This window comes from Delphinapterus leucas, chromosome 14, assembly GCF_059928025.1.
Source record: "Delphinapterus leucas isolate spDelLeu-1000000601 "Yukka" chromosome 14, BTC_Dleu_Yukka2, whole genome shotgun sequence".
Lineage (NCBI taxonomy): Eukaryota > Metazoa > Chordata > Mammalia > Artiodactyla > Monodontidae > Delphinapterus > Delphinapterus leucas.
Window position 1 is genome coordinate 35,096,135 of NC_143142.1, and position 12,761 is coordinate 35,108,895.

Below are 12,761 nucleotides of genomic sequence, written 5' to 3' on the forward strand. Positions count from 1 at the left end.
AGTGATATCCATTGGAAACTCACCAAATGCAGGACCCTATACTAATCATTCAACTGTTTCATTTGATTATTAATCAACCTTACAAAATAGGTACAATTATCCTCATTTTAAAGATGAGGAAAAACTGAGATACAGACAGGTTAAATAATTTGTCCTAGTCATAAAACGGGTAAGTGTTAAAGCCTAGATTAGCATAGGCAGAGCTTACACAATGCTTCTTTAGCTCGGGGATCAAACATGCATAAAAAGAATATATGTAAAGGTTTTGCTCGGCATATAGAAGCTATTATCTCCTTCCACAGGTCAGATACGCTGGTTTGCAAAAAGCAGATATATGTATTTGCTAAATTAATGAATTTATGAATGTTCCAATAAAAACCATTCTGTATTTATTTATTTATATTTTTTATTTTTTTGCGGTACATGGGCCTCTCACTGCTGTGGCCTCTCCCATCGCGGAGCACAGGCTCCGGACGCGCAGGCTCAGCAGCCATGGCTCACGGGCCCAGCCGCTCCGCAGCACGTGGGATCCTCCCGGACTGGAGCATGAACCTGTGTCCCCTGCATCGGCAGGTGGACTCTCAACCACTGCGCCACCAGGGAAGCCCTCATTCTGTATTTCAAACAACTAAGGCCAACTACTTTATAATTTTACATTTTGAAACATCCCAATAATCATATTTATACATGTCTTATGAAACTGGCACTCCACTCTAACAATAGAATAATCTATATTCTATTATAAAAACATCAGGCAATCAGCACATTTAACACATTTAACACAAATGTAGCCAAAGCTCAATATATTATTACTTTTAAACACATATGATTGGTTTTTTAAAATTTTTGACTTTTCATTAACATTTGATACAGGGATCACTGTTGAACTGTCAGCAGTCCTTTTTTTCTTTTTCTTTTTTTTTTGGCTGCACCCCACAGCTTGCAGAATCTCAGTTCCCCGACCAGGAATTGAACCCAGGCCACAGCTGTGAAAGCCCAGAATCCTAACCACTAGGCCACCAGGGAACTCCCAGCAATTCTTCGTACAAGAGATTCACTCTGCAAAACTACTAAAGAGAAGTATGCAATATGCTTAACAAATCAAGACATAATTCTAGTCTATGAAAACATGGAAGTAAATTTTTTCACTAAACTTGGTAGTCATTTATCAATATATCACAGAACTAGTGAAAGCAGAAGAAATACAAAGTAAGAGATTTCTCTTTTAAATATCATCCTATAATTACTAGCCCAACATAACAAATGGTCTTGTATAAAGCATAAGAGTGAATTCCAGGGCTCCCCTGGTGGCGCAGTGGTTGAGAGTCCGCCTGCCGATGCAGGGCACACAGGTTCGTGCCCTGGTCCAGGAAGATCCCACGTGCTGCGGAGCAGCTGGGCCCGTGAGCCATGGCCGCGAAGCCTGTGCTCGCAACGGGAGGGGCCACGGCAGTGAGAGGCCGGTGTACCGCAAAAAAAAAAAAAAAAAAAAAATCCAATTATGTTTAATTATACCTAATAAAAAATTCAAATCCTCACCAGTGGACTATCAAATAAATAGGTCAAGGTACATAAGTTTTCATTTCCACTAAAATGAAAACACAGAAAAATGAAATGCTATGTTCCATCTCCACCAAGAATTTAACAAGAGGTTAAGAATAACTGAGGAGAAACACAACTGAAAAAGATGTAAACAAATTCTGTTAGTAAGATTTAAATATGGTACTACACAAAGATATAAATATTTTCTAGTCCATGTTATTTGTTTTATTGGAGTGTGGTCTAAAGTATCAGAATACTAGGAATTTGTATTATCAGACATTATTTTACTTTGAAATTAGGCTTCCTAACATTAAAAAAATATATCTAATGTCTCTTTATTGCTTGTCACTTGGGATAGTGATTCTTTAACACTAATTTGATCTCTCTCCAAAATACTTAAATAGTATCTTCAGGTACTCAAGTTATTGATGAATTCATAAATGAAATAACTGCTTGCATAAGGTGAGATGTGGAGAAACTTTACCTTATATTTAAAGATAATTAATATTTTAAGGCCAAGTGTCCTACCATGAATTTTAATGCTGCTAACCTATCCCTAAACATATACCTGCTAAAAAGAAGCAACCTCTTTTTGAAGTCAAAGGAGGTACTATGTGTTCAAAACAAAATGAGAAATATGAAATTAACATGTATAAAAGTAAATTTATAAATATAATTACATAACCATGAAGAGATGATACCATGAAAATGTTTAGCAGATATAACTGAAAAGACATTATGACAGTAGAAAAATGATAGAAATTAAAATTTTTTTACTAAAAAGTATTATGTGAAAGTTACATACTAAAAATATTAATCCTACCCATTTCATAATGACTGTAAGTAACCAAGTCATAACCTCAAGAAGTTAAAAAACTCAGAAGGTGAAACTTACCTTTCTGGCACTAATTAATTAGTTAATTAATTGGCACTAGTTAATAAGTAGTAGTTTTACTTACAAGGAATCCAATCTTTCTTTTAGTTAATTCTTATTACTGCCATTTTGTTTCTTCAACAAAACAGTTAAATGACTTCCAATTATAAAGAGAGGTTAAATATCATATTTCACCAAGGTAACTTTTATGGAGCTTTAAATTTTAAAAAAGGAAAACACGCCTATTCAACAGGGAAGAAACAATCTTCTTTATTAACCTCACTGTATAGTCAGAAAGGATTAAAAAACACACACATTTCCTGGGCCACAAAACTGTACCAAAAGTATTTCCTTATAAAATAACTTCACAATCCAATAGTCCTGGACTGACACAAAGACATATATTGACATACATTAGCATGAATTAAGACACAATTCAAATGTTTTTGCAGCAACTTTCTAGTAGACCCTTATTCCCTTAATGAGGGAGTGTACAACTTCTTTAACCCCTTAAAAATAGTAATAAAAAATTACAAAATAACGTAAACATAGAATTAAGGCTGAGACTATATAATCTAGTATTAATAAAGTCAAACAATACTTATAAAATTGCTGCTGCTGCATATTATATATATATACACATATATATACAGGATAAGTCTTTAGAAATTTAAAATGCTACTGCTGTCACAAGTCCACCCATCACTTTAATGTTTTTCCATATATCTTAACATCTGAATTCCCAGATACATGTGCTTGTCTACGTTTATTCTGAATTCTTAAAAGTTTCCTTGCATATTTACAATTAAATACCTAACCTCTAGAATTTTCCTTAAACGCAACAGACATAACAGTTATGTTAAATAAATTCACACAAAAGTAATAAAAAGGTTTGCTTTCAAGAAATAGTTGTAGCATATTCATGATAAACATACTGAAAAATAGTACATACACTTTTCTTCAGGATTAATAAATGCTATGTGTCAGTTTTGCAGTCACTACCATAGCTGCATATCTCTGACACACCTGCAAGATAATGACAACCAAAGGGCATGATGACTGGAAGAATTCCAGTAAACCCATATTGTTCGGTGAGATTCACAAAACTGAATGGTTGTTTCCAGCGCCATCTGGCTAGACATGGAAATACATGTCTAGATACTTGTTATCATCCCCAGAAGTATTCGTCTGTAAGTCACCCTCTTGGTCTTCTGAAACAGAGCTGCAGAAGGCAGGGCATTCTTAGTGAGACCAATGGCCCCCTCTTCTGTCACCTCTCACACATCTGTTTTGGTTATAATCCTGATCAAAATGGAAAAAAAAACCACAGTAAATTTTATGTACCAAAGTTTTCCTTTCCTGTAACTCCCTCATCAGATGGATGGTTAAATATCCAGTGGAACTATGTTCTACTAATTATAATAATTCTTGGTATAAACAGACAATTAAATCCTTGTATATAACCACTTCTTTCACATGTATGCAGCAAACAAAAGCTTAACATAAAAACAGTAATTAATATATACAGAGGAAGGGATAAGTAATTTGTAGCACAGTTCTCTGGAATGGTGTATCCCAGACCCAAATTCTGCAGATTTTTGCCTATTTTCCCCTTTCCTAAAATTAAATGACCATTTAAAAAATTAACAAGAATTACAATGCTCATCAGAGAAAAGTCACAAAGACAAGCAAAAGGAAAAACACTTAAAAATACCCACAATTCCATTCACATAGAGATGAACATTTTAGTATATATTTATGCAGATATTTCCTTATTCAGATATACTTTTAATTAATTTATTTATTTTTTGCGGTACGTGGACCTCTCAGTGTTCTGGCCTCTCCCATTGCGGAGCACAGGCTCCGGACGCGCAGGCTCAGCGGCCATGGCTCACGGGCCCAGCCGCTCCGCGGCATGTGGGATCTTCCCGGACCGGGGCACGAACCCGTGTCCCCTGCATCGGCAGGCGGACTCTCAACCACTGCACCACCAGGGAAACCCTATTATTTTTTAATAATAGTTCCCTGAACTGCCATCTCCAAATAGAAGACACACAATTTTGATAAAGTGCTATTTTGTAATCTTTATTAGTAGAAAATCAGGGCTTCCCTGGTGGCGCAGTGGTTGAGAGTCCGCCTGCCGATGCAGGAGACACGGGTTCGTGCCCCGGTCCGGGAAAATCCCACATGCCGCGGAGCGGCTGGGCCCGTGAGCCATGGCCGCTGAGCCTGCGCGTCCGGAGCCTGTGCTCCGCAACGTGAGAGGCCTGCGTACCGCAAAAAAAACAAAAACAAAAACTGAAGCCTCTACTGAAGAAAATGAGTCTATTGCATAGTGTATATGGCTAAGTATATTTTGTTGATTCTAAAATCCACATTTTTCCACATTTAACATCTCTGAAATCTACCTTATAATGTCATGAGTTAATTTGCAGTGTTTTAATGTTTCATGAAAAATGGTGTTTCTAATAATTACTGACATCCTACAGTTGATGAAATATGGTATATAATCCCTAAAAAAGCTAACAATAAATATATAAATAGGTAATAGCCACATACTAATATAAATAATAACATAAACACACACACATTATGTTATTATTTCCTACTACTGAATTTGTTTCCAATTGTATGGATGAAATATATCACTATTTCAGTACTGTTAAAGATACTTTAATTTCAAGTGCTGTAACATTTTTGATATGGTGTGATTTATGGAGAACAGGCAGAGACTGGGGCAGAGGCTGGGGATGAGGAAATTACTAATTAAACAGTGATTTAAATTTTAAACTGAAATTTAAAGTGATTTTAAATTTCCCAAAGGTAAGCAGGATGCAAAAGGGAAGCCATAGGCTAGAATACACCAAATTTGCAACCTAAATCTTCTCACCTGCCACCACAAAGCTAGACATTTGTTTTCTGTGTGCCAAAAGCTGTACTGACAATATGGTCTCTCTCGCTCTATGAAAACATTTACACTCCTCGTCCTTTTCTTGATAGTCTACAGTTTTGCTATGAATTATCTTGGTATATCTTTTGTCAGTCATTGTGCTGGGCGTTCAATGGACCCTTTCATCCCTGGGAATTCTCTTCCACATAATTTTTCTTCTCCATTTTCTTCTTTCTAGGATTCCTGATAGTCTCAGTTGGTTCTCTACATCTCCTCTCCTTTCTCTTCACATATTTTCCCTATTTTTCTGTGAAGTTTCCTTTACTTTAGTCCTTTGAATTTTTTTTTCCCCCTCCTCGCCTGGCTTCCCCCACACTTAGTTCTTTGAATTTTTAAATTTCAGCAACAGTATCTGTAATCTTGTCCTGGCTGTTTTTTTCTCCTAATACCCCCTTAGTTTCATGAATATAACTCCTTCGGCAATCTAATCAGGACTTATGTACAGTTTTTAAAAGAGATCGGTTGAATCATCTTCCAGGGGTGGTTTTGCTATTTATCTTGGATCTCCCCTCACATGTTGTTGACTCCCCTCATATGTGTGATGTCTCTTGGTTGTACGATTACATTTAAGAAAGAGGACTGTGCTGCTGGCCTGGATTTCTTCTGCTGTTATAAAAATAGAACTGTTTTCCCATTATGGCTCCTCTCTGAGTGGGAATTTTATGGGATAGTGGGAGCAGGGGCGTGGACAAACAGGCTTTGCTTTAAGGGTGTGGCTGGAGAGCCAACTAGTAGGTTGCTAGTTCCTAGATGCTGGCAATAGACAAGCCTCCAGGGTGCCACCAAGTACACCAGAAGCCAATATACCAACATTTAACTAACTAATTACCATCATTATCAAACTTCCTGGTGGGAGCTTTAATACCTGGAACAAGGGAACAAAGCTCTCAAAGTTTGGGGTTGAAAATTTGGCATGTTCTAGGCTAGGTTTCCTCTCCTTTTCCATTCTGCTCTCATCCTTCCTGTTTTGGGCTGGACTTCTCTGACTGAGTCTAGGGTTCCACCAGGCATTGTGTCCCTCTGTCTCTCGACTACTCCCAGTACCTTCTCCTTTAGTATATTCCAGCCTTGTTTCTATCCTGTAATTCCCAGAAAACCTCAATCAAATGTGAAGGCAGAAGGAAGACCATTTCAGACATGCAAGGGCTCCAGTTTCTTTCTACACACTTTTCATAAGGAAGTTATGAGAGAAAGAAAGACAAGGAGGGCTTCCCTGGTGGCGCAGTGGTTGAGAGTCCACTTGCCGATGCAGGGGACACGGGTTCGTGCCCCGGTCCCGGAAGATCCCACATGCCGCGGAGCGGCTGGGCCTGTGAGCCATGGCTGCTGAGCCTGCGTGTACGGAGCCTGTGCTCCGCAATGGGAGAGGCCATAACAGTGAGAGGCCCGCGAACCGCAAAAAAACAAAAACAAAAACAAACAAACAAAAAAGAAAGACAAGGAATCCAAGAAACAATGGATTCAACTCAAGAGAGCAGCCAAGGAGGACCCAGAAGGCCTACATGGTTACTAGTTACTAAAGCAGGTGGAAGAATACATGATCAAGTTACATACTGAAGGAAAAAAGAAAATTAGAAACTCCACAGAAGTTAACAACATCCAAGAAACAGTCTAAATAAGAACTGGATTAAAATTTAACATGATTTTAAGAACTGATACAATATAGAAGATTTATTTGACTTTCATGCTTGGAACACTGACTGACGGCCTAAGTAAGTGTCATGACGTTAGAACCTTACAGAGGGGGAAATGTAATCCTAGCACACACTTTGCCTACACTATATATTTACATAGCCATAATAATATATGTTGTTTATCACCTTCTACCTTTGAAAAAAGCATAGAGGACTGGGTTGATGGTTACAGGAGAGAATATAACTAAATAATCACGAGAAAGGGTAAGTTCTAAAATAATTCAGGACAATTTAGTCCAAAAGTCATGAGGTGGGCCAGGCAAGACAGACCTCCACACCAAGGTGTTGGGTGGGCTGTGCTGTCTGAAAGCTGATAAAACAAGACCAACATAATGTATACAAAAAATGGAGGCAACAACAGAATAACCAAAACAGTAAAAACAAAGGTTGCCTCTGGGAAACGGGACGGGGTAAGGATACACAGGAGCAAGATTTCATCATCATAAGCTCTTTCAATACCTGTGCTGTCCAATCTGGGAGCCACTAGCCTCGTGTGGCTCCAGAGCACTTGCAATGTAGCTAGTTCTAATAGAGATTTGCTGTCTTCTGAATTTTGAACACTTTGTATGAAAAAAAGAATTTAAAATATCTCATTAATAATTTACTATTTGCAGTATGTTGTAATGATAGTATTTTGTACACTGTGTTCAATAAAATATACTATTAAAATTAATCTCGCTGTTTCTTTTAAAATGGCTCCTAGAAAATTTTAAATTACATATGTGGTTCACATTTTACAGTACAACACTAAATCTATACACCAATTCATTAATATACATGTATTACTTTAATGAAAATGATACTATTACTAACAACTTAAATATAAACTAAAAGAAACTTTAGCCCATACCACCTCTGAATTGCTACAAAATCTTAATAAATAAGATCCAAATTAATGACATCATTTGTAGTTCTGTAGAACTGTAAGGTCCTAGGCTAATTCAGTGCTGAGGCTGCAGGGTAGCCTCAAGAATATGTACTTTAAAACTGCTTGACAGGAATTTCCTCACTTGGTCTTTTAAAAAACTGGAAAAATGTTTCCCATCTTCCATAAAACACTTCTTTTTTTTTTTTGTTTGTTTTTTTTTTTTTTTTTTTTTTTTTTTGAGGTACGCGGGCCTCTCACTGCTGTGGCCTCTCCCGCAGTGGAGCACAGGCTCCGGACGCACAGGCTCAGCGGCCATGGCTCACGGGCCCAGCCGCTCCACGGCATGTGGGATCTTCCCGGACCGGGGCATGAGCCCGTGTCCCCTGCATCGGCAGGCGGACTCTCAACCACTGTGCCACCAGGGAAACCCCATAAAACACTTCTTGAAAAATTATGGCAAACCTACAGAAAAGCAGAAGAAATAATATAACATTTTGCCCACTCTTATTTTGATATGCTGTCGCATTTCTAACTGTATATTTATCTTATTATAAACTCTATGATGCTGTTATACACAAAATTCACAATTCCTTAATATATCTAATATCCAGGTGATTTAAAAATTTCTCCAAATTTTTTCAAAATTGCATTTTAAAGATTCAAATCCATATCCAAACAAGGTCTACAATTTGCATTTGATTGTTATACCTTTCAGTTACTTTTATTCTATAACAAACAGTTCATCCTTCTCCCTGTGCTTCTTTTATGTCATTAATTTATTAACAAAACCAGTCATTTGTCCTGTACAATGTTATATTCTTCACATTCTAGATTTGGCTAACTGCTTCCTGGTGGCATCATTTAACTTGTTCCTAAATTTCCCTTATTTCCTGTACACTTGGAGTTAAACTGAAGGCACTTCTCAAATTCGTGAGAGATTTAAGCTTTGATACCTTAAGGTATCTATTGTATGCAATGAATTAACCTCCTTCCTGGGCATCTAGAATGTTAGATGAACTATCCTGGGGAAAAGTCACCCAGTTTTCTGCAGTGCTTATTTCCTGCACAGAACCCCAGCTGAGAAAGGCTGACTGGAAGCTTCATTAGATTCAGGTTATTTCTCTACTGAATCACGTAATAGCAAATATCCTGCTTTTCAGGAATGTCCATCTGATCTTTCCATTATTAGCATTACTATTATTTTTTTTCAGGCAAGGCTTTATTGGGGCCCCTCCTACAGCAGGGGGGCCATTATTATTAAGTTTCCCCCTCAACTTTTTACCTAATAATTTGGGTATCCATTGATTATTATTTCCTAAATCTATTATTTTATTAGGAGTGGCCAAAATGTGATGTTTTAATTTTATCATGCTTCTTATACTTTATTCTTATATAAAGAACTTTATAAAGAAGACCTTCTATAAAAAACTTTCTCCAATTATTTGGTTACCCTGAAAGTTCACATAAGAAATAATGAACATGTTTTTTCTATATGAATATATCAATGAGTTGGTGTCATTATCTCACAATTTTTTTGCAAGATATTATTTTGGGGAGGGGCATACTATGGCTTCAGTCTACCTCTCCAACCACGTCTTGGGACTTTCTCCCTCTTACCCACTGTATTTTAGACTCACAAGCATCTTCTCAGTTCCTCAAATATGCCAGGCTTGTTATTTTCTCAGAGCTTTCATACCTATTCTCCCTCTGACTGAAACCAATCCCTACATGGCTGGCTTCTCATCCTTCAGTTCTCTGTTAAAATGCATCTTTCCCAACAACCAACATCGTTTTCCCATTATTCTACATCACTTCACCCTTTGTTCTTTTTTTTTTTTAATTTATTTTTGGCTGTGTTGGGGTCTTTGTTGCTGTGCGTGGGCTTTCTCTCATTGCGATGAGCAGGGGCTACTCTTCGTTGCGATGTGCGGGCTTCTCATTGAGGCTGCTTCTCTTGTTGCGGAGCACAGGCTCTAGGCATGTGGGCTTCAGTAGTTGTGGCATGCAGGCTCAGTAGCTGTGGCGCACAGGCCTAGCTGCTCCACTGCATGTGGGATCTTCCCGGACCAGGGCTTGAACCCGTGTCCCCTGCACTGGCAGGAGGATTCTTAACCACTGCGCCACCAGGGAAGTCCCCTATCCTTTGTTCTTTTGTAAAACTTAACATTATTCTATATTTTTACATATAGAAAAAGGTTTACTTTTTTGAATTGTCCTTCTTCTGCACAGGATTGCAGACCTCCCAAGGGGGCAAGAACCATGTCACTTTTATTTACCCAGCAACACACAGCACAAAATAATCAAATGGTTACTGAATAAATGTAGAATATGTAGATGGATAGGGCATAGAATACCAATTCTAAATACCACGGTCTCAAAGGAACTCCTCAAAGGTCAATACGAGAAACTTATTCAGGCAGAGTCTATATTTGAACCTTTTGAAATAATGTATAATAAATCCCAGTACTATGGTATCTTTCTGTGGGATGGCCTTACTAGCATCTATACTGAAACAGACAATTTTCTTCACTGAGTTAGGATGCAGATGGCTTTGTTGGCTTCTTGGTGAGCTATGTAAGTGGTATCTGATTTTCCAAACCACATATCATAAGCAACTTCTTTATGAGTAATGTACAAATGATTCTGCATATTCTATATTCTATACTTAAGTTGCTGATCCTATGAAGCAGAATACAGTGTATTAGAAAGTTTCCAAATAATTTGCAAAAATCATTTAGAAAACTGGAGCATCCTAGGAGAAAATAATGATGACATCTTATCTTCATTACCCATCATCATTCAGTTCAGTTAAAAAGAAAAAAATTAATTCTGGTTCAAGGTGGGTAAAATACCCTCATGCTATATTTAAAGTATAAAGAGCCAAAACCTTGACAAAGTAAGCAATCATAACTTTCGGGTCATAGTAGACTCACCTATTTTGTCTTGTAACTTCTCTTCTCATTCTCTTAGGAGGAACTGGACAGTCTGTCATTGGATGACGCAGTGAGTCATTACACTTACGTGTGGGAGTCATACCTGTAAAGACAGAAAATTTAGAAAATAGACCTTTAAAAGACTGGAATTACTATAAGCAATAAAAGTGAATGTCTTAATTTATAGAAGAGTAATTAATAAATAATACTGAGAATGCTTCTTACTACTCTTGCTGACCGAACAGCTTACAAACATTTGTCAGTTCACTTGGAGGTCAAGAGTGTCTGTAATTTAAATTCTGGGTCATTCGCATACTTTCTTCTTGTAGCTGAACTCTCTCTAATCATGAACACTATCTTCATGCAGAGAAAGATGTTAAAAAAAAATACAATACCGAGTTTTTGCTCTATCAGTTTGAGATTCTTCTCTTGTTCATCAAGTTCCTGTTTTTTCTTCTTCATATCCGGAGTGTGAAGGTATTCCAACTGCCCGTTGAGGTCCTTGTTCACACTGCCCAACCTGCACACAGCAGTGCGGTACTGCTGAAGAAGATCTGCAAAGAAACCAAAGACATTCGATTAAAAGTACTGATATCATATCAAAGCAGTGTTTTAGGAAAGAAGAATCAGCAACACTGAGTGTTGTTATAGTAACGTGGGAACTACTTTTAACGTTCGGTGTAAACAAATAAAATAAAAAAGCACAGTTTAGAGCCCAGCACAAGACTGGTGCTTGTTAAATATTAATTTTCTTCAGCTGCTTGACTTTAATAAATTTCTGTGTCAGGAAAGAGTTTTCTATATAAAAGCACTCTGAATTAAATCACTCTCTCAGTCAGTGTTTACATCCTGTTTGATACTCAGTATTCAATCTAACTCCACAGAAATTTGTGAGAAGGGGAAGAATGCACTAAATATAGCATTATTAGAAAATCCCTGCTTCCCGGTACTGATGAACCTAGTGGCAGGGCAGGAATAAAGATGCAGACGTAGAGAACGTACTTGAGGGCACGGGGGGGGGGGGGGGGAAGCTGGGATGAAGTGAGTGAGTAGCTGACATATATACACTACCAAATGTAAAATGGATGGCTAGTAGGAAGCTGCTACATAGCACAAGGAGATAAACTTGATGCTTGGGCTTCCCTGGTGGCACAGTGGTTGGGAGTCCGCCTGCCAATGCAGAGGACACGGGTTCGGGCCCTGGTCCGGGAGGATCCCACATGCTGCGGAGCAGTGAACCCCGTGCACCACAACTACTGAAGCCCGTGTGCCTACAGCCCACGAGCCACAGCTGGAGAGAGCCCGTGCGCAGCAACAGGGACACAATGCAGCCAAAAATAAATAAATAAATTTAAAAAAAAACAAAAAAACCTTGATGCTTTGTGACTATCTAGAGGGATGGGATAGGGAGGGTGGGAGGGAGGCTCAAGAGGGAGGGTATATGGGGATATATGTATACATATAGCTGATTCACTTTGTTGTATAGCAAAAACTAACATTGTAACAACACTGTAAAGCATTTATATTCCAATAAAGATGTGAAAGAAAAAAAAAGAAAATCACTGCTTCCAACAGACATGATCATTACCTTAAACACAGCTTTCAAAAACACTCTTGGATACTTAATTTTCAGAAAGCTTAACTTGCATTACTTTGTTTAAAAACATATTTCATTGGTCAAGTTTGAAACTATTTATTGCCTGTTTGTATAATTTATTAGACACCAAAAATTAAATACATTGACTATACTTTAGTCCAGGGGTCAGCAAACTATGTAGTCCATGGGCCAAGAATGGTTTATACAGTTTTAAATGATTACATTCTAAATGGTTATATAAATATGTTCATAACACCCTCAATTTTGCCTCCTGGATCACAGAGCCTAAAATATTTACTATCT

At 37.8% G+C, this 12,761-nt stretch overlaps 1 protein-coding gene across 3 annotated transcripts in view; it reads right to left on the minus strand.

Annotated features, from left to right (window-relative positions):
• Positions 1–2,661: 2,661 nt before the first annotated feature.
• SMCHD1 (structural maintenance of chromosomes flexible hinge domain containing 1) overlaps positions 2,662–12,761 on the minus strand; it is a 128,968-nt gene continuing 118,868 nt past the window's right edge. For all 3 annotated transcript variants that reach the window (XM_022551508.2, XM_089894948.1, XM_089894949.1), the window contains 3 exons: positions 11,257–11,415; positions 10,862–10,964; positions 2,662–3,718 (listed from right to left, as the gene is read on the minus strand). In XM_022551508.2, the coding sequence (XP_022407216.1) occupies positions 3,694–3,718; positions 10,862–10,964; positions 11,257–11,415 (287 nt within the window). In that variant the 3' untranslated portion in view covers positions 2,662–3,693. The remainder of the gene's footprint in view (positions 3,719–10,861; positions 10,965–11,256; positions 11,416–12,761) is intronic.